General features: G+C 42.6%; 1 protein-coding gene across 1 annotated transcript in view; it reads left to right on the forward strand.

Moving 5' to 3' along the window:
• arhgef18b (rho/rac guanine nucleotide exchange factor (GEF) 18b) overlaps positions 1–23,682 on the forward strand; it is a 43,215-nt gene extending 19,533 nt beyond the window's left edge. Inside the window, exons 11-31 of the mRNA XM_069150533.1 lie at positions 596–641; positions 2,296–2,482; positions 3,144–3,250; positions 4,054–4,194; positions 4,671–4,921; positions 5,100–5,225; positions 5,355–5,472; positions 5,587–5,841; positions 5,998–6,074; positions 6,307–6,485; positions 6,733–6,806; positions 7,114–7,299; positions 7,519–7,665; positions 7,984–8,099; positions 9,203–9,271; positions 9,460–9,507; positions 9,711–9,992; positions 10,159–10,308; positions 18,309–18,654; positions 19,161–19,304; positions 19,742–23,682. Coding sequence (XP_069006634.1) covers positions 596–641; positions 2,296–2,482; positions 3,144–3,250; positions 4,054–4,194; positions 4,671–4,921; positions 5,100–5,225; positions 5,355–5,472; positions 5,587–5,841; positions 5,998–6,074; positions 6,307–6,485; positions 6,733–6,806; positions 7,114–7,299; positions 7,519–7,665; positions 7,984–8,099; positions 9,203–9,271; positions 9,460–9,507; positions 9,711–9,992; positions 10,159–10,308; positions 18,309–18,654; positions 19,161–19,304; positions 19,742–20,070 — 3,378 coding nt within the window. The 3' untranslated portion in view covers positions 20,071–23,682. The remainder of the gene's footprint in view (positions 1–595; positions 642–2,295; positions 2,483–3,143; positions 3,251–4,053; positions 4,195–4,670; positions 4,922–5,099; positions 5,226–5,354; positions 5,473–5,586; positions 5,842–5,997; positions 6,075–6,306; positions 6,486–6,732; positions 6,807–7,113; positions 7,300–7,518; positions 7,666–7,983; positions 8,100–9,202; positions 9,272–9,459; positions 9,508–9,710; positions 9,993–10,158; positions 10,309–18,308; positions 18,655–19,160; positions 19,305–19,741) is intronic.

Consider the following 23,682-nt stretch of genomic DNA (forward strand, 5'->3'; position numbering starts at 1 on the left):
AACAGCCGACTTGTGATTAATACAAACAAAGGCATTGTTAGGGTGACATGTTTTCAGCTAAATATATATATATGCAATAGGTTTAACATTTTATTGATTCACCTCTGCAACACATGAATGCTCGTATCATGCATGATCAAACAGTGTTGTACATTTAGTACAATTAGATTTGGTTACATTCTGTAGTTTCTTTTGTAGTTAAAGAAAAGGAAGAAGGAGGAGAAGATTTTGCAGTGTAAGTTAGGTATATAATGCTTCCTGCTCTGCAGTTTAAAATTCTGAGGAGGTGCATATAAGCACCTAAAGGGGAATCCTTTATTTAGCATCAGAGCATTCACATGAAGCTACTGCATCCCCCAACAGAGAAGCATAAATCCACGTTTGTCAGGGAACTTTGTTCTCTCTTTGAGACAAGTCAAGTGAACATCACATGCCTCTGTCCACTCTTATGAATGTGCCTGAGATGGGCTTCGAGCAATCTCGTCCTGTAAAGAAAAGTACAGTAACAGGGTGCAATTTTGAGGAATTCTGTAATCTGTCACTCGGTAGAGAAAAGCTTGTAAAAATGAGGTCTTTCTTTATTTTCTCCACACAGAGAGACGCGCTGCCGCGGACTGGTTCGTCGGGATCTCCGAACCTTGGTAAGCACAACATTCATGTGCAGCTGTATGCCTCATGAGTCCTCCAGACACCGTGTCAGTTCAACTATAGGGGATACACTGATGGATGAGGAGGTGGCTTTAGCCCCCTATATGTCTAATTAAAAACATGGTTGCCACTCTGGTGGTTTGCAGGATTAACACGACAAACTCTTACGGTGTGTATGTCGGTGTCGGTCTCTGTGGTGTTTGTGTGTCTGCCTACACGCTGAGCGTAGAGAGGAAGATTGGTCTCCAGCAGTCAGTAGACAAAGGTGATGATTGTCCATTGTGATTTAGATTTAGAAATGTTGTATGCACATAGAATTCATATCGACACACAGAAGAAAAGGAAGCAAAACAAAAGACCTTCACAGATTTTCTGCCCTACAGTATCTTTATTTGCTTTATAACAGGTCATTTCACATGCTCCATTGATGTCCAAAAGCTAATAAACACGCAGGGTGACATGTTTCCTCTCCAGGAAAAATACAGGCACTGTAGTACATTAAATAAACAGCTCCACAGACAAACGACCATCACTTTCACATCTCTGGTAAGTAGTTTATGGAAAGTGTTTAGGTGTTAATAATGCAACTATTATCACAGATGAAAAGCTCAATCAGACTTTGGATACAAAGACAAACATATACTTAGTAGGATTTATTTATTATTGATTTTGGTGTTTTCATGGGATTTGCTGAATGGAAATATAGATAATCACCAAAGTAATCCTTTAAATTGATGCACCTCCATAAACATGGAATGTGCTTTTATTCATTATTTTCCAAGTGGTTCTTGGAAATTTCAATCAGTGCTAATTGTAACATTAAGCAGGTGCTGTCGGATTTGATCGAACCCACAGGAGACGTGAGCGGCTGCAGCAGCTTAAGTTAATCTCCTGTAGCAGTTGTTATTCTCCCTTGAACAGCTGGAGTCCTCTCAGACACACCCAATATCTCCTCATGTCTTGCTCCGGCCAATCAGTAGCTTGTGCGGGGGGTCAGGAAGACGAGGAAACACAGAGAGAAACTGAGAAGTGGAGAATCAGAATGTGCAAGAAGTATAAAAGGGCGTGTATCTTTCTAGAAGGTACGACAGGATGAAGGGTTGGGGTGAGTTGTATATAAAACCAGGTTTAGTCCTCTCTACTGCTTCTTATTGTTGACACCCCGGAAGGCACATCACCTTTTACTTGTGCAATAACGACTGATACTGCGATAGAGACTATTGATCTTTACCTCAGAGTTTGGGTTATTACACTCCTCCTTCCGCTACTCTTCTGAGTTTGAGACACTCGCAATGGAGCTAGCAGTTGCCAAAGCTGTTAGGCAAAGAAGAGGGGGCTCCAAATCTTTCTCGAAAACGGGTAAACCGTCCTCCCCGTCGTCCTGTGCCTCATCTTGGGGCCTGTCTGGACGTGTGGGCATGCGAGTGTTGATGCACCGGACCACCTGCCGATTCTTCAGATCCGCGCCTCAATCTTGGCAGAAAGAATACTGGATTCAACGTGGACGAGATTCAAACACCTCATCATCTTCTCCACTTCGCTGGTCATCTTCTCCTTTCTCCCTTTCCTCTCCTCGCTTGTCTTCACGTTCCTTCTCCATACCCTCTCGTTTCCTCTGTTCACCCATCTCTCGTCCTTCTTTCCCAGCGCTAAAAGACTGGGATAAAGAGCGGGATCAGGCAGGCTCAGCTGCATCTCAGGCCCTGGATGGCCACCGAGGGTTTCTCAGTGCCCCAGGCATGACCATTGGTCCTCAGCCGACTGCCGCCCATACCACTAACTCCACCGCTGCCTCCAGCCTCGGCCACAGCCTCCGTCACCACAATAGCTCAGGGTGAGTAGATCTCTTTTCCAGTCCTACAACTGGAGGCCTTTTTTCTACAGGAGAGTTTATTGGTTTTATCTTTTTCTTTCTAACCAGTCTTCTTTTCAAAATATTGCTTCTGTATGACGTAGAGTTGAAAAGTTCAAAAACCATCATGAAAATCAGGTATTTTCTCTCAAACCTATAACACTGTAGATATTTGCAGAATCAGCTGTATGTAAATGCAGAATATTTTTAGTTTCTTGTCTTTCCAGCTCAAATGCTATCTTCTCGATGCCACCTTAAGATGTGTATTTATAGTTGACGTATAAAAGGAAACTGTCTTTTCCAATATCAGAGCCTTTGAAACTGAGTCAAGATGCTTCTCAGAATACTACTCTTCTGCATCATTTCTAAGAAATATAGTGTGTAGGGAGACGATGAGGCAGTGGTAGAGAGACAAAGACAGAAAGAAGGCGTAAACAAGAGCAGAAGACAGAGATTCATAGATGGTAACAGTAAGCAGGGAAGGAGAAAGTCTGGCTGTTTCCTGTAGTCTCTAATTTCATGTCTTGCCTGTAAATGCACATGTTGGCTTCTTGGCTTATTGAGGCTACCAGCAGGTAGTGGGGTTAAGTTGCGTTAGGTTCAGCATGTACGCCACCTTGGACCTGTGGTTGTCTTTCCTCAGATCCATCCCTGGGGAGATGGATGAGACAGATGCTCTTCGCTCCAAACGCTGCAATGAAGATGCCATTTCCCTCGCTCCTTCGACCACCGAGTCCATCATCGTAGAAGGTGAACTGACTGACTGAATCAATTTGAATTTGAACAGTCCCTCTCTTGGTTGGAATCGTTTACTCTGAGGGATATTGTTTTTCTACCATACTACCTTTTCTTTAATGTCTTCTAAGATCCTTTTGTTTGTTTGAGAGCCAAGTGACATTTTGGCTTCAGGGAGTTTTTCATGAATTCAGAGAGCAATGTGTGTGGAGGGTGACATCACCGTGTCTCATTTAGCTGGGGTGTGTATTACATTTTTTGTTACCTTGCTGCCTCATACCTGTATTTTTTTTTTTATCAGACACACCCTTACCATGAAAGAGCTGCTGCAGGTGCAGGGTTGACAAAGTCTGCTATTCTTTTTTTCAGCTTGGTATTCCTCTTTATTATCTTCAAGCTGTATCACATGGCAAGATGATAGTTTATCTAACGTTAGTGGCATAATTACGGAATGATTGTTCAAATCAAAGATATATAGCTATATAGATATTAAAAAGTTTGGTTAGAGAAATGTTTGTTGAGTCAAGATTATTTATTTCATAATGACTTATCACTATATATCATTTTCAACCCTACCAAAACACAAAAAGAGGAGACATGATGTCAGCAGTGAACTATTCTTAAACTTGGATACTTCACAATAAGTAATTAGAAATCTCTTTAAAATGATTCATCTCTTGGAAATGATTCTTCATCATTGTGAATGACACAAAATTGTTCCGTTTAGGTCATCTGAGGACTTGTTTTTCTCCAAAGAAAAATGTCTTTTAATGTTGCCTTCCAGTGTCACAGTTTTTGATGCCTCTGCTCCTCCTCAGACGCTCACTATGCAGCAGTGCGGGCTGATCTGGAGTCTGACGCCCAGGACTTGGAGGTAGACTCGTGGAGTTTGGCAGTTGATCAGCAGTACCTGAAGAAGCACTCTAAAGAAATGGTGAAGAGACAGGATGTAATATATGGTAAGTGTGATTTCTTAGGTCGTGTTCACACCCGTACTCATCCAACCAATTAGTCACCTGATCTGTGGATTGACAGGTACCCCATTATGAGATAGTGACCTTCAAAGAGAAGTAATTGTATTTTTAAAAGTGTGTTCCACAGATTGCAAACCTACATTACCCATAATGCAACATGTCCACTGACAGTTCTTTCAAAGATTCCATTGGGTTATTCCAGTCGCTGCTAAAGTAGCCTTGAGTTTCTAACCTCAGATTTTTTTTTTTCTTTTAATTTTAAAAATTGAAGTCTTCAGCTGCAGGTGACATATTTTTCGCATATCTTAACTTTAGGACTATTTTAAGGAGGAATTTTGTCAAAGTCCATGAACGAGGTGAAAATAAGACAAGAAATAGGTTCGAGCTGATTCGTAGCATTGCAATGCAATACACAGTACATGCATGTGGCTTACAGAATGTACATATATGTCATTACACAGAGCTGATGCAGACGGAGATGCACCACGTGCGAACGCTGAAGATAATGCTGCGAGTGTACGTCCGAGAGTTGAAGGAGAACCTCCAAATGGACGCCAGCCGGTTAGACTGTCTGTTCCCACGCTTGGAAAACCTCCTCGACCTTCATACAAATTTCCTGTCTCGTCTAAAAGAGCAGCGGCGAAAAAACCTTGACTCATCTAACGACAGGAACTACACCATCAACAGAGTTGCAGACATCCTGATCACACAGGTAGGGAGGAGATACATTTATTCAAATGCCCACCATTGATTTCTTTGAATACATCCATAAGACAGTACGATGTACAATTTTCACGTAAGCAACATGATCCGTTTGCTGCAGTGCAACAAGAACCAGTACACATACAGAGCAGATGGGTGACAGAGATGACGGTTTCTTTGTTCTCCAGTTTTCAGGTGAAATAGGAGAGAGGATGAAGGACTGTTATGGAGATTTCTGCAGTCACCATCCTGAAGCTGTCAGCTACTACAAAGATCAGCTGCATAACAACAAAAGGTTCCAGAACATCATACGGGTAAGATACGTCAGCATTCTTCTGACTTCTTACATCAGATTTAATCCAAACTACTTCTCTTGTACAGTTTATTAAATCCACTTATAGCCTGATGAATGTTAAATTAAATGATGCTTTTATTCTTCTCAGAAAATCAACAACCTGTCCATTGTGCGGAGGTTAGGAGTGCCAGAGTGTATTTTGTTGGTGACGCAGCGCATTACCAAGTACCCAGTGCTAGTGGAGCGCATCCTGCACAACAGCGAAGGTCCTTCTGCTAAAAAAAAAATCTCAAATACTATCCATGACTTAAGATATCACAAGTTTTTGTTCAAACTGAAATCAGAGAGATTTATTTACTTTTTGTTTTGAATGTCTGTAGCCGGTACAGAAGAGCATGAGGATCTGACTCGGGCCCTGGGTCTGATTAAAGACACCATCGTACAGGTGGACACACTGGTCAACCTCCACGAGAAGAACTCTCGACTCCGGGACATACACAACAAGATGGAGCCAAAAGCGTTGGGAAAAATCAAAGATGGCCGAGTGTTTCGCAGAGAGGACCTCGCACAGGGCAGGAGACGGTTGCTTCATGAGGGGACAGTCAGCTGGAAAGCTGCTTCTGGCAGACTAAAAGGTATGTTGCAATATGATAACTTAAGCTACTTTACTCTTCTAGTAATATGTCAATTTATTCTATTCCTATTAAAAAGGAATCAACAGTGCATCAACGTGTCTTGGTTATTTCCATCTGCCTTTCTAAAAGTGTCATGTCTGATTGTTTTCCCTCCAGATATTCTTGCGGTGCTTCTTTCAGATGTGTTGCTTTTGCTACAAGAGAAGGATCAGAGATATGTATTTTCTACAGTGGTGAGTGATTCAGATGTCTTGTCAGTATGACACCGTTTATCAAAAACAAAATGTACATCAAAGAGGAATGCACATCATGTCTAGTAACATATGAATGGAAGCAGAATAAAACCAGTGATACGGCGAAATCTGTAAATGTCAAACATCAGTTTTTACCACTTTTAGTACCAGTAATTAAAAAATATACCCTCGCGTCTCTGTCCTCTCCCTCTCCTTCTCTTCATCCACCCAGGACAACAAGCCATCAGTGATTTCTCTCCAGAAGCTCATAGTGAGGGAGGTGGCCCATGAGGAGAGAGCCATGTTTCTCATCTGCGCCTCCTCCAACGAGCCGGAGATGTATGAGATCCACACCACCTCCAAGGAGGAGAGGAACACGTGGATGACATACATACGGCAAGCTGTTGAGAGGTAGTTGCAGATACACAATATCTTTGTTCTGTGTGGGTTGTTAGAAGTGCACATCTATTTATTACTCGGGCTCATTTAAAATCATGACGCTGGTTTAAGATTGTGGAAGCTTCTCTAAATTTGTTACACATTGTGGACCCTCCATTGACCTAGATGGAACACAGAATGAATAAGAGTCCTTATTCAGTTTGCTTCCTTTGTCTCTCCACCTCCTCACCTGCCCTGGCTTCTGCTGTCCCCCTACTAGCTGTCCTCACACAGAGGAGAGGCTGTTCAGCGAGGAAGAAGAGGCACGAGCTTCCAGGTTTAAAGAATTTCAAGGTAATTACAGATCAAGTAAACACCGACTTACTCAAAGAAATCCCCTGTAACATCACATACGATCAGACACCAGGAGGTGCTCGTGTAGCATATTAACCTTAAAACTGTTTGAGATAGATTTCACTTACTGTCAGTGGATCAAATCTTTTTTAGCATGTTTATACTCTGCAGTCTTCATTCAAAAGACCTTAAACATTTTTTTGAATGAAAGCTGTTGTTTGCTCTAGAAATAGACTTTTGACACGTTATGCATCACGACACCATTTTTAAAGCCTGAATTTTGTTCTATTTAATGTTTTCATTGTAGAACGGCTGAGCCAGAAGGATGCAGTGATCGTGCAGACTCTCACTGAGAAGCTGCAGCTGTTTGCTGACATGGCAGAGTCCGTGGCAGGTCTGGAGGACACAGCTTCACGTTCCAGACTGCTGCTTCGGGGAGACGCCTCGGACCTCCACCAGGGGGAGACCCTGCTCAAGGGAGCCATCACCGAGGGTAGGACAATGCTACACGATACATGCATCTGCTTTGAATTCAAGGGCATGGCACTGTGGTGTTGTGTGATATTAACGCACATATATTGTCACCTAAATGTTCATGAACTGTTGATCTGCAGCTCTATAATAAATTAGTATGTAGCATTGTAGAATGTGCATCTGCTCTATTAAAACGCTCTCACTGTAAGTTTTTCACGGTCTACCTCTTTGACCTCAGTGGCGAACCTCCAGAACCTGCTGCAGTCTGGAGTGAGGGAGGAGGCTCCACCCTCCCAGATGGAGGAAGGTAGTGGTTCCGGGGTTCTGCCCAGGCGAGCGGACACCTTCGGGGGCTACGACAGCAGCCCCACCATCCTCAGTAAGAGTGAGTCCAGCACAATCCATGCCCTGAAGAAGTCCACCATCTAATGGATTTTCGCTTGTGTTTCAGTGGCCTCTAAAAGCCATTAATAAACCACAAAAAAACAAATGAATTGGAGATTTTGACTATTTGATGGATTTATTATTATTAATACAACAATTCAAGATAGCGGGACACAGTTTTACAAATACGTGTTAATGTGTGTAGTCTGTTTCAGGTTATAAATGTTTCAATGTATCACAGTGAGTTTGTTTTAATTGTTTGTGACTTGTTTGTATTGCTGTGTGTCTCTGTGTATTGGTGTCGGTGGGTCTGTGCCAGATGGCAGTGTGAAGAAGAACTTTTCTGGCGAGTCCAGAAACAGAGACAGGAGCCAAAGAGCCAGCTCCGACCCTCAGCTCAAAGACCTCTGTGGCAGCCACACCCTGGAGCAGACGGTAGGGGCTCTGCAGACACAGCCCATCTCGGGATGAGTCACAGTTATTTCCTCTAAAGAGTAATAATCAGACCAAATCGTCTGGAAAGTTTGCATCTCCTGATGTTTACTGTGACCCTGCTCTCTCGGGTCGCTTTATTTGTTTATAAATAGATTAGCCTTGATAAACGCTGTACTCTGAACATTAATTTAATTCCAGTAAATTCTGTTCCTCGAGAATAATCAGACTAAATTTAACGATATGGTGACAGTGAGCAGAGTGTGTGAAGCAAAGCCAGAGAGACTTAGTTTCACAGGATCTTTGCATAATTGTCCCGTTTTTTTATTGCTCTACGGGAGACACGAAAAACACTGACAAATACTTGATATTTATTTCATATCTCTTGTTGCACAGCTCTTGTGTAAAGGTTTTAAAAACACGTTATTGGCTGGAATAGCAGGGACAATCCTGTAAATGCAAATGTCGGTCACTTACTAGTTGAATCTAAATGTCCGGCTCTTGCAGACTCACAGACTTTTTGGGCCCGTTCCCAGGAAGTCTGCGAGTGCAGGGGTGTCTGGTTGGAGTGCAGACTACATCGGACTTGACTGGTTTAAGTCTTGGCAATAGGGATGTGATATTGTGAAAATTAAAATGAACTTATTTTTTATGTATAAAACAATTGCTTTATTAAAACGTTACATTAATAACTGATTGACTAACAAAGTTACACTCTTGGTTGGTCGAATGCAGCGGCTTCCTGTATCCATTTCAATTTAAAAGCCCTTGTTTCAAATTAAAAGCCCTCTTGCATTTCATTCACAGTCCAGCCATACACTTGGTCATGACCTATTATAGTTATTATTTGGCTTACAGAATAGCTGATACGTTTAGTGAAATCTCTTTTAGATGTTAGTGTAACGTGGACAGAAGTGATGTTTTTTGGGGGGCTTTTTTTTTTACACACGAACACCTTAAAAAAAATCAAACCATTCAATTTTAAAATCTGAAATTACCGCAAATAATTCAAATTCAGAGACTTTTACAGTACATTACTGTATTGTGTATATAATGTATAGGAGTACTGAGCATTACTCACTGGGTTTCTGACTGTTGTTGCTCAGGTTGATGAGAGCTGCTGCTCTCCTGCCAGATGGAACCGCATCTGGTCCAACTCCTTCCCCGAGGCTGAGGTAAGCTTCTCCTCTCTTCTCTGTCACCTTATGCTGCACAACACTGTTGGATTTGATATTCATATCCATGCCTACTGACCTGAAAAGATACACCCATGAGATGTTTCCTAATCCAATGAAATGTTGCATTGTTTTGGGGAAGCTGGTGGTTATTTGATTATAACCTTGTCTGTTGTTTGACTTTCTAGTTCTTCGACAGAGTACTGATGCTCTCCCAGAGGCTCTACAGCCTGCAGGTGATGGTGTCTCCTCCACCGTTTATGATCTGATAGCAGAACATTTTAACAAAAGCAGTTAGTGAAAGAAATATATCTAAATGAAACAAATGGTATATTCTGTATATTTACATATTATTTGCTTGATTTGTTTGCAGTTAATCAGCATTGTCGCATTTACATACGTTCACTTGTGACCTGATGTTTTTTTCCCTCCTCTTCAGGCCATCGTATCCCAGCAGGACAGTCACATTGAGCTGCAGCGGGCCTCACTGACAGAGCGAGCCTCACTGCCTGGCCGTCACAGAGGGAACGTTCTCCTGGAGCAGGAGAAACAGCGGACTCTGGCCCTGCAGCGAGAAGAGCTGGCCAGCTTCCACAAGCTGCAGTCTCAGCACAGGCAGGAGCAGCAGCGCTGGGAGAGGGAGAGGGAGAGGCACCGCCAGCAAGTCGAGGGTACCGAGGCCAGGCTAAGACAAAGAGAGGAGGAGTGCAGGCAGCTGGAGGTGAAGCACCCTGAGCCACCTGGGGAGATTTGAATTGCATTAGATGTGTGCTAAAAGCTGAACTTCATGAACTTGTTGCACAAGATTTTCTGCCTCCATTGCTGTATGCCTGATTTGCTCATAAGAAGCAAAACCCAAAACTTTGCAACATTGCTTTTTTATGCAGGAGTATTGGGCAAAGGAGAGGGAGGAGCTGGACAGGCAGAAGGAGACGTACCAGAAGGACCTGGAGAGACTAAGAGAGTCCACCAGAGCTGTGGAGAAAGAAAAGGAGCGCCTGGAACACCTGAAGAAGATCAAGAGGAAGACCATTGAGGTGGGGAAACTGCGGTGGCAGCGATGATTAATGTCATACAACAAAAAAAACACTAACACAAGACAAACTTTGCTAATATAGATATCACAGTGTGTATATAAAAAAGTTCACCAAACAAGACTATATCTATTGCTAGTATATCTAGTGCTAGTATATCTATTGCTAGTAGCAATGATATTGAATTTATTCCAATTCATTTACTTCAAAAACAAAAGTAAAGACAACAATGTAGTTGATCTGCATATGCATATCCTGGCATCTGCACAGGTGTGTTTGTCCTCACACACTGTCAGCACATCAGCAGATGTCACAATTTATCATTTGGCCACACAGACAAGGAAACTATAAATTTAAATAATATAATGAGATGGTTGGGTTTTTTTTGGTTTTGTTTTTTTTTTAATGCTAACGGATAACCCAAGGTATTTTTCAGTTTCATTTATTGATGACTAATTGCATAAATCATTTAAATTATTAAAATTTATAAGTGTCTTTGGTTAAAAATGCTTCTCTATTCTAAAGTTATGAAACTCTAAATTGAAAGTGATAAAAAGAGTTTATTACAGCACTTATAAAGTTGTTAAAGCTTCAGTTAAAGGAGGAAAATAAGGACAAGGTAATGATTAATGATGGGAGTGGTCGTGTTGGTGGCGATTACACACAGCATAAAGAATAACAAGGGGCTTTCCCGTCGCTCTGTTGGTCCCTATTTGTCCGTTTCTTTTTGTTCCTCTCTTTCAAACTTTTATGTAACTTAGCTCTTTTTTCCTCCCTGAACATAACTCGTATACTCACCCCTCCAAAGCTACTGAACCATCTGAGGCACTGAAGTACAAAACACAGTATTTTAACACATCGACTGTAAGATCATGTTACATTCAACTTCATAGTGAGGCGTTTTATTTAAATTAATTAGACATTTTTTTCATCTCTTACTTGGCTTCATGCGGCTGTCAATATCTGTGTCCACACACTCTCTGTCACATCTCACCCCTCTCTAGTTTCAATATCCCTTTCATCGGCTGTCTCCTCACTTACAGAAATAACATCTCAAATAGCTGCCTTGTAATTATTCCTCACACAACCTGTTTCACAGATGGAGCCGCAACGATAAACACGTGGACAACTGAACACATTTCTAACCACTCAACCGAGGAATCCACCTACATAGGGAGAAACCTCCCTTCACCTCGCTTTACCTCTTTGTCTCCTCTTTCCTGTGTTTTCTTACTTGTATCCCTCGTTCAGTCCTTGCAGCACAATGTGTGCCATTGTTTGTGAGTTTCATGGGAGAGGAGCTCTGAGAAAGATCGACTGACTGACTGTAATTTCATGCCCTGTGCTAACACATCTGTCAAGGAGTTGCAGTAAAGTTACTTAATATCAGCCTTCAGTGTTTTCAACGGCCCGTATCTCCCAATCACTGTTTGTTTGATTAGTATTTTCTGAAACAAGCTGAGGAGAGGTCAGGTTAGTGTGCTGCCTGGAAAATTTTATCTTGATACGAACTGTATCTTTGTATCAAAGAAACTAAGGAACCACAGACTGATAAGAGGAGAAGATGAATATTAACAACAGCTACACTACCAGAGTCACACACATGTCCCTGTCATCAGGAGGAATCCAAGTAAAACACACCTGATGATGTTATTGTTCACTCTGACTAATGTTCACACATAAAAAAAAAAAAAAAAAAGAAGCCATAGCGCCATGAGTCAGCGTCTTTTCTTACTCTGCCCTTTCATCTAATGAGTTTGATGCTAGTTGTACTGACACATGCTCCCATACGCTGTAGGTGTTATGAAGGAATTTGGGCGCATGTATCAAAATAAGGGTGGATCAAAAAGCTCAGAGACGGCTTCTGTTGTATCTGAATGGTGTGCAGCACAGATGTGTATGAAGCAGTGGGAGGCAATAACCTTCATGAGTAAGTATTTCAAGTTTTGTCACTTGATCAACATCAGCACCTGATGGTTACACAGTTTTGTAACCATCAGAGTTTGTGTCAAATTTTTGGGGAATAAATGTATTGGCAGAGAGCCAACTCTGTTGAGAAGGGGTGGTGGGGAGCGACAATTGTGTTGTTGTGTGCGAGAATCTTCAGATGCCTCAGAACATCACAGTCTGTGTTGACAGTCTGACCCTGGAGGACAAATTCAAGGTCCACAACCCTGCAAATGTCAGAGAAAACCCACCTGGTTGCGCCCCTTGACCTGATGCGCTTTTTTGGGTATTGATCAGAGACGTTTTGACCCTCTTGAAAAGCGAATGTCACTCAAAACAACTCTGCAGCCCGATGCTTCATTCATCTCATGGGTGTCCGTTGCTGATTTCCTGAGTTTGACACAAAAGTGCCCTCTGCTCATGTCCATGCAGAAATTGCAGATGTGCACAGATCGGTGGTGTAACTCGGGTGCTGATGTTAATCAAGCAATAAAACTCTGAATACTTGCTCGTAAAGGTTATAACTTCCTCCTGCTCTATGCATGTCACGGTGCTGATCCAACCTTGTACAATGTAATTTATCAATACACAGCACAATAAGGCTACCGATATTGCGGAGCCATGGTTGGGGCCTTCGATTCTAACTTTCACAAACTTAAGTCAGTCCAGTCTGTGCAACTCATCGATCCTTTATCTATTCAACCAACAACCCCTCGGCCCTGCACCGTCTCTGCTGCTTGAGGATGAACGAGGGAGATGGCCTCACCCCTCGAGCTGCCCGTACACACGTGTTTTCTGTTTAATAGCTGTCTTCAGTGATGTCATTAGTCGCCCTCCACTGTCTGACATGCCTACCTCATTGATGCCTGACCGTTATCTCCGATCAGCCAGCGTCACTTCATCCCGCATACCAGTCTGAGTAACTGACAGATGACACAATGCCGTCCATTCACATCCCGACATGTCCCCGAAAAAGCTACAGAGCCTTTTTGCAACTATGCATTCCATTTTTTTTAATCCTCTTAACTTTCCTTGTATCTTTTCAGACATCTTGTGACCTATTTACTGTTTTTCTGTGTCATCCCGGCAGTTTCGTGTTAAGAGGACCTTTCAGTGCCTGTCCTGGGTTTACTGGAGTCTTAACTCGAGACATACACAAACATAACCAGCTGACATGAATTATTGCACTTATCATCCCATTACGTGCTACAGAGGGCCTTTGATACTTTACAGTGGTTCCTGGAAAACCACATCCCCTGGTCTCGCAAAGCCATTGAGCCTCCGGCTAAATGGACCTAATCTGTTGTGATGAGTAATGCTCTTCTAATTACAGAGGCCTTCACTGAAATAGTGGTTGTGAATCTCTGTGCAGTTTGTTTGTCACATGATCTACAAGATGAGATGGGAAGCAGATCATATTGAGACCCTATTAGCACTCAACACCCCATAAAATCCTGCTTTTAATATTTGTCTCAGACGAGCTAAGTAGTGTCTGCGTGTTTTGTTCTTTACCGTTGGCTGTGCTGTGTGACTGTCTTGGCTGTGGTTTTGGGTGGTTTGGAAGTGGTTTGTTCCCCCTTTGCGTCAAACACATCAAACACTCTTTTCATTAGCTGCAACTACAGGATCTGTTACAGGCTCGGGGCCAAGCTAATATCAACAGACATTTAATCACCACCACCCAAAATTAAGACTCATCAGCAAATCCAGAGAGCTATGATTAGACCCCCATAAAAAGAGACATGCCTCCTCTGTCTGTCTGTCTGTCTGTGTGTGTGTGTGTGTGTGTGTGTGTGTGTGTGTGTGTGTGCGTGCGTGCGTGCGTGCGTGCGTGCGTGCGTGCGTGCGTGCGTGCGTGCGTGCGTGCGTGCTTGTTTCTTAACATGTGTGAGTGTTTGAGCAGGAGCGGTGCCTGTTGTGGCATGTCCTGACCTCCTGACTGTCCTGGAGCATCTCTTTCATCTATTATCTCATCTGATCATATGATTTATATTGGCTCTGATCCAGGACGGAGATCTTGGGTCTGATTGCGCAATCGTGCGGTGAATGTGAAGCCATAAAGCGCATGCGTTATTGAGCTTATCACTAGAATTTGGAGATTTGAATGAAACGCACAATCATCAACAATGAATGGGGAAAAAAATTTGCAACACACAGTAAATGTGCTTGATCGAAGAAAAAAAACCTGAAGGGTAGAAACTGGACTTATGACTGAGGTCAAAGGTTAAATCCCCTACCTGCTGGGGAAAGTCTTGAGGACAAGATTGAATAACCACTGCTTTGCCTTTACGTTTTTCTTGAGTTACCTTTTGACAAGGAATCAGTTGAACAGTTGCTTTTTGCTTCTGGTTTTTTCCACAAGCACAGAAAACTGTACAACTGAGTTATTACCTGATGTGAGTAACTACATGAACATGACGGAGAGTATTGCTAAAACATAGGAAACTGTTGTAGACAGACAAATGGCAAAAGGTACCTCGTTAAACAGTGACCTTTTATCTGTGCCTTCTGCACAGGGAGTTCTCTCTTTCCCTCCACGGCCTCTTTGCAATGAGCTCGTCTCGGCGTGTTCCTGTCTGACAAACTCCACTAAGCAACTATTTACTCACCGGACGCACACTCACCGCACACACACACGCACACACACACACACACGCACACACACACACACACACACACACACACACACACACACACACACACACACGCCTTTGACTTGCTTCCTCTACAGCAGTTGCTTTGGGGAGAACAAGACAGAGTACCGAGCTCGAGGGCAGATATTTTCAAGCCATCTGTTCCTGCAGCTATTTCCCACCTGTTAGCTGAACACTGTGTTCTGTCTTTACCAAAATACTGTCAAATTGATCGGAGTTGAAGTTGAAAAAGCAATTCAGTGGAATCTAAGTTGCACTTCTCTGCATCTAGTTCGCTTCAAGGCAGTGAATTTTGAGCTGGATAATGTGATGTATTATAGATTATTTAATAATAAATGTAATAGTAATAATAAACTTTATTTATGTAGCACCTTTCATACAAGAAATGCAGCTCAAAGTGCTGGAACACGCAGGGCTTCACATAAAAACAAATATAAAGGAACAAAAACATAAAATGTGATTTAAAAATAGGGTAAAGACATAAAATGCATTAAAATAGATACAAATAAAAGAGACAACAAATTCATAAAATGGAGTTAATCTATAGAATAAAGCAATTTAAGCAGAATTTAATCTTTAATAATTCTCCTATTATAGATGAATCTGCCCATTATTTTTTATAATGAATAAACTGTTTTAGGGCTGCAACTTTGATAGATTGTTGGTCAGTTGGTGGTCAATTAAACAGCAGTCAAAGGTGACGTTTTATTTTACCAACCATCTAAGTTTGCAATAATGTAAGAAAAGATGTAAGAATAACCTCCCGAAATATGTGGTATTTGGGCTGAAAAACAAACTAAATTCTACATCAGTAATTAGAATAGTTCCTCTCAAAAGGAAACTTTCTTTCTTTCTCATGGCTTTAAAGTCTGTAAAAGATCAGAGAACATTAAGAAATGTCATTGCAGAAGTACATGTGACTTCAGATGTCTTGTTATATACCCGACCAAGACTTCAAAACCCAAAGAGAATCCATTTCCTGTCATGTAGAACAGATGAAGGCAAAATTCTTCAGAGTGGGGAAGATGGAAACAGAATGTTTTTGATCAAATATTGAAATAGTTTCTGAATAATTTTGTCAAATGAATAATTGCTTTTTTCAAATGTCATGCAGAGCTTTATTTACTCTGAGTAATTGTTCCATTTATAAACTGTATAAATTACTTAAACACTTTGATTTTGGATTAGACATGTTAAGCCTGCAGTTTTTGCTAATCCCATTAGTTCTCCTCGGATCAGAGCTGCACATGGCTCAGAAATTCACTTTTAAGTCAAAACTTGACATGTTGCTGCTCTACACATTATCGAGTTCAGGTAAGATTCACTCAGCCAGTATCTCCATCCTGGTGGTGTCCATTGTGTACAAGGCAACACATTGTGCGGTGTTGGTGGAGAGTTGAATGATATGGGAGTATCCAGGCAGTTTTCAGGATGAGAGGACCCTGGCTGTATAATTAGTTCGTCCAAACCTGTCATTACGAGAAGCCTCTGGAAGTCATCCAGTGCTAATTGTTTATGTGCTCTCAGTCAGGGCTCTTTGTGCTCTGCAGCTTCCGCAGTTTACTGCCCTGGAAACCGTCCGTTTGTGTCGCCGAGAGCCGGTCACCTTGTTCCGGGAACAACGGAACATCTGTGTGCTAAGATGAGTGAGCGCTGAAAGAGAAAAGAATGGTGGAGGAGGAAAAAAAGAAGATGGTGGAGATAGGGGAGGGGTCGGGGAAGGAGGTATGGCGACTTTCCCCACAGATGGGGCGCCCCTCGGCCTCTGGTCGTCCCCCGTCATGCTTTGCCGTTACAGATGGAGGAAGCTACGGTCTCCACACGCGGTCAGATGAGTGCGCTTCAATGCCTCGTAAAACACAGTCGTCGTGCATCGCCACAGGAAGTAGTCGTGAGCATCGTCATTCATGTAGCGTGAGGACGGCATACAAACAGAACAGTTGATGACTGCTACCAGACTTTAACTTAAAGTCTGACCTAGAAACTGTTTTTTATAACTCTAGCAGACTGTAATATTGCTGTACTGTACTGAATGTATGTCTGCGAACATGGTGGAAGACGTCCAGTCCAGTAAAGTTGGTTTCCAGGCTATAATCAGCCTGAGCACCAAATATATTATGTGGCTGTTTCCAGAAGCAAAGTGGATTCTGGATTGCTTGATTTTATTTATTTTTTTAACTTCTTTATTTAAATATGTATCTTTCTGCAGCCTTATTGGCCCGCAGTGTTGTAGAAGGGATTAGGGAAGTATGGTCGTACAGTAATTCTTACAATAGCTCTCTGAAAGGAAGCTTTTTATAGTTCTTGTAATGTAACACGTGGGCTTACTAACACAAACACTGCACCTCCGCATTGTTGTATAAATCCTCCTGGTTAATCTCACTGAATGCAGGTTGGATGATAATGTTGACTCGATCTGTAGATCGTCTTTCCTTCATTCTTGTAATTAAGTGGACAATGCAGTCAGTGTCTGTCATCAACCGATGTCATACGAGCCATTGTCTTGTTCCTCTGCTTGTCTAACAGTCCTGCTTGTCTTGTCGGACACGCCTTTATGTGCACAGCGACTATTAGTTGAGGGTTTTATGTTTCTCCTTTTGTATGTATGTGTGCGTGCGTGTGCATTGTCCTTGAGCTTCTTGGGGGAAGAAGAAAAAAAAAAAAAATCAAAAGCTTTGCACCAAACGTACCAAAACGCGTGCTCAGCAGAAAAAGTTCCATGTGTTTCTGATTCCCTCTTTAGACCATAAATATCCTGCGCCTCGACAGATTGTGTTTCTTTAATGGTACGGCGTCACACAGACGATTTATAGTGTGTGTGTCGGTCTGTGTGTCTCTGCTCTGCTCTTACGCAGCTGTTTAAAGTTTTATTTTTCCTTCTATAAAATATTGGCATACATTACCCACAGTTCAGGCTCCTTACGACACACACACACACACACACAAGTTTGTATGGCTATCTTTGTGAGGACATTCATTGACATAATGCATTGCTTCGCCCCTTATTCTGACCTTACTCATCAACTCCTGCTCTTATCCTAAACCTAATTCTAAACTTTAACTTAACACCAAGTCTAGAACTCAAACCGATATTTTAAGGGGTGGGAAAGTGAGAACGGGCTTAAAAGTCATCACAATCCCAACATGTCCTCACTCCGATGGTGTAAAACTCAATCCGGTCCTCATAATCATAGCAATACAAGTACACAAACACACACAGTTGCAAACACGACGCTTCACAGAAACAGAAATGAATCGGACCACAGATATGGATAATTACAGTGCAGAGTTGGGAAGCCATCCTTTGAACTCGTGCTGAATCTGAAGTCTTTTATGACGCCTGCAACAAGAAGACTTGAGCGGCCTCTCGGTGAATAACGTGCAGTAATCTCTGTCGTCCAGGTGGCCCCCCTGTCTGGGAGTCTTAATGGGGAGCTGCTCTCGTCTGCCGGTCTCACCGTCTCCGCCAGCGACTTGCCTCTGCCCCAGAAGCCCCTGGTGCGCGCCAGCCTGTCCGTGGCGTCAGCCGACTATCCAGAGCGGCCCGAAGTCATGTTGCGGCGGGAGACGAGCTCGTCGACTCTGCCGCTGAAGACGGAGGTGCCGCTGCATCTCTTCAGCACCACCAACCAGCAGCACAAGCTGGTCGGGGTGCAGCAGCAGATCCCCACCAAACTGGCCGCGATCAACAGCGGCAAAGGGAAAGGAGGCAAGAGCGGCAAAACCTCACATCGCACCGACAGTGCTGGTAAGTAGTCAAATGCTGACGTCGTGATCGGGAGGTGCAGCGATTTTCTTCATACTAATGGCTCACGGAAATTGGAGATGTTACATTCAAACAGATTTTAAAGTTACTCCTTAAAAATATGAGATGTGAGGTGCTTTAATAGTTGCCCGTACTTGTTTAGACACTTGAGACATCCTGATTCTTTCTTGAGGTTTTCCCTCTCTTGCGCTTCCATGTTTATTTGTGCAGCAAACATTTGTTTTTCTTGCGTACTGTGTCCTGCCTGACAAAAGGTTGACCTGATCTCCTTCATTAGGATCACATTAGCTGTCTAAACAGGGTCAGCCTGCTGACTTGTCAAATACTGGCCTGCTCCAGTTTACCAATGCAACCTCATTTTACAATTAAATCACCTTCTGTGTCTGTTTGTCTTTTGTTTTCTTCTCTTCCTTCCTCAATCTGCTCCCACATCTTCCTCCTCCTCCTCATCCTCATCATCATCATCATCCTCCTCCTCCTCATCTCAGCCTCGGTGGATATGAAGCAGATGCTCCCTCTGAAACTGTCCGCCAGAGAGGACAGCACCCTGAAGGCCAAGCGCTCCATCAGCCCCCACCAGCAGCTCCCGCTGTCGGCGCCTCCTCAGCCCCACTCCCTGCATCACCACGCCGGTATCTTTCTGCACACACGTACACTTCCTCATTTGCTCGGTCGGGACAAATCCAAACACAATCTCCTCTGTTCCGCCTTCTGCATTATTAATCGTGGTTCTCACAGGCACAAACATGAGACGCATGCATTCTCCACCTGGGCAAACCTGACCCCGCCCGATCATTCCTCTGTAAAGCTTGCCTTCATGCCCAGCCTCACCCTGTGTAAACACCTATCAATTTCACATGTTTCACTATGATTAACGGCACGCTGTGCTGCAGACACAGACGTTTTAACGCTTTAATCCTGTTCTCTCACAGTTACGATGTACAAAAAAACCACTGGCAGGATTTCACGTGCTAGATTTGAGACCAACTGTATTAAAGGGACACAAATGTCTAATCTGTCCTTTATGTAATCCTTTGTTCTCTAACGGCCTTTCCTTTATGTCTGATAGATCAACTCAGTCCTCCAGACAACGCTGGACCAGACACCCAGTCTGCCTCCTCCATCAGCGCCTCCCACCATCCAAATGTTCAGAAGCCCCCCATGCCTCCTGCACAGGCCCAGCCTCAACCCTCCATGCAGCATCCCACCATGCCTCCGCACTCACAGAGCACCGGATCTCTGCACTTCCAGTCCCACATGCAGCCGCAGGGACTCAGTCCCAACACCCAGGCCCACGTCCAGGTAAATGTTCCCGGGCTCAGCCACAGCCACAGCCTGCCGCCACCTTACAAGATCCCCACAGAGGACGTCAATAAGGAGGATGTCATCTTTTTCTAAACTCCAGTCTGCTGCACTGACTCCAAAAACAAAAAAGAGAGCAAGTATGGGACAGTCACTGGTCCCCAATCAGCCGTAGGGCCCAATACAAGGAGCAACCTCCGTGTGATAATGTGACGTTGATGTTCAAGAAAGAAAACATTTCTACTTTAACTGTGCTACCGTGTATATGCTCCAAAACCGCCAATAACAGTATAGTAGTTTTATTTTATTTAATTTTTAGTTTTATATCTAAACTCAATTGGATGACAAGTATAGAGAGGGAATCCTTTGAAAGGCTACGTGTGTGTAAATGGGTTAAATGAAGTTATACCAACCCAAAGACATTAGCCATGAAGGCTGACGGGGGACGTGACTGAAAGGAACGTGGTGGAGGACAAACTGTGGGTTGTTTTTGTGGAGAGGAGGTGGAGTCAGGCCGGTTAGTGAAGCATGAAAGAGGCGTGCAGTGATGGAGTCCTGACCTCCTCTGCTCTACTGGACCTGGAACCAAACGAGATGACTCGACAGGAAGTCGGAAGTAAATCAATCAACTCTTCATACATAAACACTCCCTGCTTGGTGTTTCTTTTGCACAGTGTAAATACTCCATTCCAGACTGAAGAATGAGCTTTGATGGACAAAATGTGTCGTGTTTGGTTGTACAGCTGTCACAATTGTGAAGCTTTTATTCATTTCAATATTTGTATTTGTTTAAATTGTGCTCATTACAGAAAGCTAAAATTACGGATCACATCTTTGCATCACCTGTTTCATAAAAGATCACTTATTTTAAAGATTTGTTACGGAAAAATATTTAAATTCCAATTAAAACAAAATCGGCTTTAACCTTTTACCATTTAAAGGTATATTTCCCAGACTTGTAGCTCGATTCCCCACCTGGGAAATTAGCCGGTGGCCTCTCAAGGAAAACAAAATAGTCGGTTCTGATAATCTGACAGGCGGTTGTGCCCTAAAAATCTCCAGATCCATCATCCTACTAATGTGACGTATAACTTTCAGATTTTGCACTCTATGGCCCAGTTTATTACTTTAGTGTCTATTCAGTGCTGTAGGGGAAAATATTGAATCCCAAATGTAGAAGAAATCATCATCTATCATCAGTCATAAAATGTACTTCATCGCAGTTACTGTACATCGTACCCCTCTGCCTTCACTCAGCGTTCAGCATGTATATGTGCAGAATCAAAACTCTGCTACACGGAACTGAAGCAGTTTAAAGTTTATGGGTTCCCCCGTTCAATCCACAAGTGTGATATGTTTTTTCAATCTAATGAAAAGTCAATGTGAGTGACTTATTTTTGAAAGCTTGTGTCACTCGACCTCATTTTGCTGACTCAACAGTTTGTAAAATTGTGTGTATCGGTTCATTTTAGCCAGCCGGTTTAATAGATGTCCGTTTTAATTGAGGCACCGAAATCTCATTGAAGGCGGGTTTTTTAAAAAAAAAATTTGTATTATTGATTGCTGATAACATTTCATTATCTGGGTCTTAAATCTCTGTGCCTGACTGAAACACTGGTAGCCGTGACTGTGGTCCTGCAGCGAAGAGCAACTATCATCCGTTGTCTCGTATTCCAGTGTTTTTTTGTTTTGTTTTGTTCTTTCTTCACTGAAGAAATATGACGATGTCCAGCCCATTCTTTTTCTCTGCACACACACAACATCTCTTTAAATCATGTCGTTGACACATTAATATGTTTTGTGTCTGCGGAGGGAAAATGTCTGAGGAGCCGTTTGTCTTTGTCCAAATTAGCTGGTGTCTGAAGCTGTGTGTTATGTGTATTGCTGTACATATTGTGCGTCTGCACCGGCCGCCCTCCTCCGACACGTTCCTGTTTTGAGAAACAGGGACATGAATCAAAATGCAAAAGTCTACCAGCAGTCTTGCCTGCGCACATCTGTAAATACACGTTAAATACACACATGGGTGTGTAGGTACAATTCGGTCAACCTTCCTCCTGGCAGGTTATGAAACCATAATCCTTCATGGCTTTTGTATAAATGAACTTCAGTTGAAGGTGTGTATATTTAATCTCCGGATATGTGTTGATGTTGTAGCATTTGAAGTCGAGGTGCACTGTCCGCTGGCTCTCCGAGCGGAGTCGCCAGCGATGTCTCACCAGGACTATGTAGCGGTCGTAAAAACGAAATCGCCTGCTTGTTTCAGTTGGTCAAAACCAAAGAGACATCCAGCTGACTGGGTTCCTGTCTGAGCCCTCGCATGAAGGATAAATGACACTGTGCTGGCTGTGTGGTCATCCACAAAGTGTTATTACTTGTAAAAACATCCTCCAGGGAGTGTCCAGAACAAGTTTGTTGACAGCATATTGTCGTCCAGCTTGCATCCTGCTTCAGGTCAACTGTTTGGATTTGTTTGCTTTCTCACAGCCAGATCATTAAAAATCTGTTTATACACCTTGAAATAAAATCATACACAAAACATAAACCTAAACATAAATCGATGGGGTCTTAATGATGCTATTCTGGCTCACAATGTAAAACGTATGACTTTAGTGTGTGTCTTATTTTCTGATAAGGCTCCTTTACAGTTTGTATTTATGGACTGTTAATATGCATGTTGACATACTTGTTTGTGGAATCCTGTAAAATGTAAAAATATTTATCCAGACTTTAGCAAAACAATCAAAGCTCAAGGCCTACTTACTGCTTTCCCCCCCCCCCAGCACTTCCAGTCATATCCCATGGTCTTCATCAGCTATGCTTAACTTGTAAGTCCTTAAAATTGGTGAAATCTTGAGTGTTTTTACATTCACATTTCAACTGATTTACCTCCCATGACATCTGAGGAAGTTCCATCTGCTGCTGAAGACCATATCTTTTAGTTGAAAGCTGAAAAAAGCAACTAAAGTGGACCTTGAGTTAGGATTTCTTTGGCAAACTTCATTTCCCAAGGTCAAGAATAATTTCATGCTTTTTCAAGACATTCTTATCGGTACGTTTTCTGTTTTTAATTCTGAATGAGAGGAGTGAGACGACAGGAAAACTGGTGGAAGAGCCCTTGAGTTCTGCTCCAGGTGTGAGACTTTTATTAAACCTCAACTGGAGAGGTGGAGGCTGCCTGCTGGTGCCACTGATCAACACGAGTCTTAAATGTTGCTGTGCTGTAAATGAAACGCTCAACCATTCTACCGTTTTATCATTTGGAAGCCAGTCAGTCGCGCGTGTGTGTGTGTGTGTGTGTGTGTGCGTGTGTGCGTGCGTGCGTGTGCGTGCGTGCGTGTGCGTGCGTGTACACTAAAAACAGAGTGGAAACCTTCAGAACCGAGTTGTTTCCAGTTGTTGTTGTTTGTTTTAACACAGCTGTCGGACCTGTAATATGTAAATAATCCTGAACATTTTATTTCCTCTGCCAATTTTACACTAGTCACTTTGGATAGTAGCATACTTGAAGGGGAAAATTAATGTTTATAATGCCTATTATTTTTGTCTGTGAACTTTTATTTACCAAGAGCTGTCTAATGACATTTGTAGCACACAGCAAAACCGATTTTTGTACCGTTTTATTTTATTCACTGCGCAACGTTAGAACGACCTGTGGACACAAATTGCTGCCTTAGAGAAATTTAGTAATAAAAAGTCTTGAAATGA

The sequence above is a fragment of the Embiotoca jacksoni genome, unplaced genomic scaffold (assembly GCF_022577435.1).
Source record: "Embiotoca jacksoni isolate LCO1_2020_lvr unplaced genomic scaffold, fEmbJac1.0.p SCAF_16, whole genome shotgun sequence".
Lineage (NCBI taxonomy): Eukaryota > Metazoa > Chordata > Actinopteri > Embiotocidae > Embiotoca > Embiotoca jacksoni.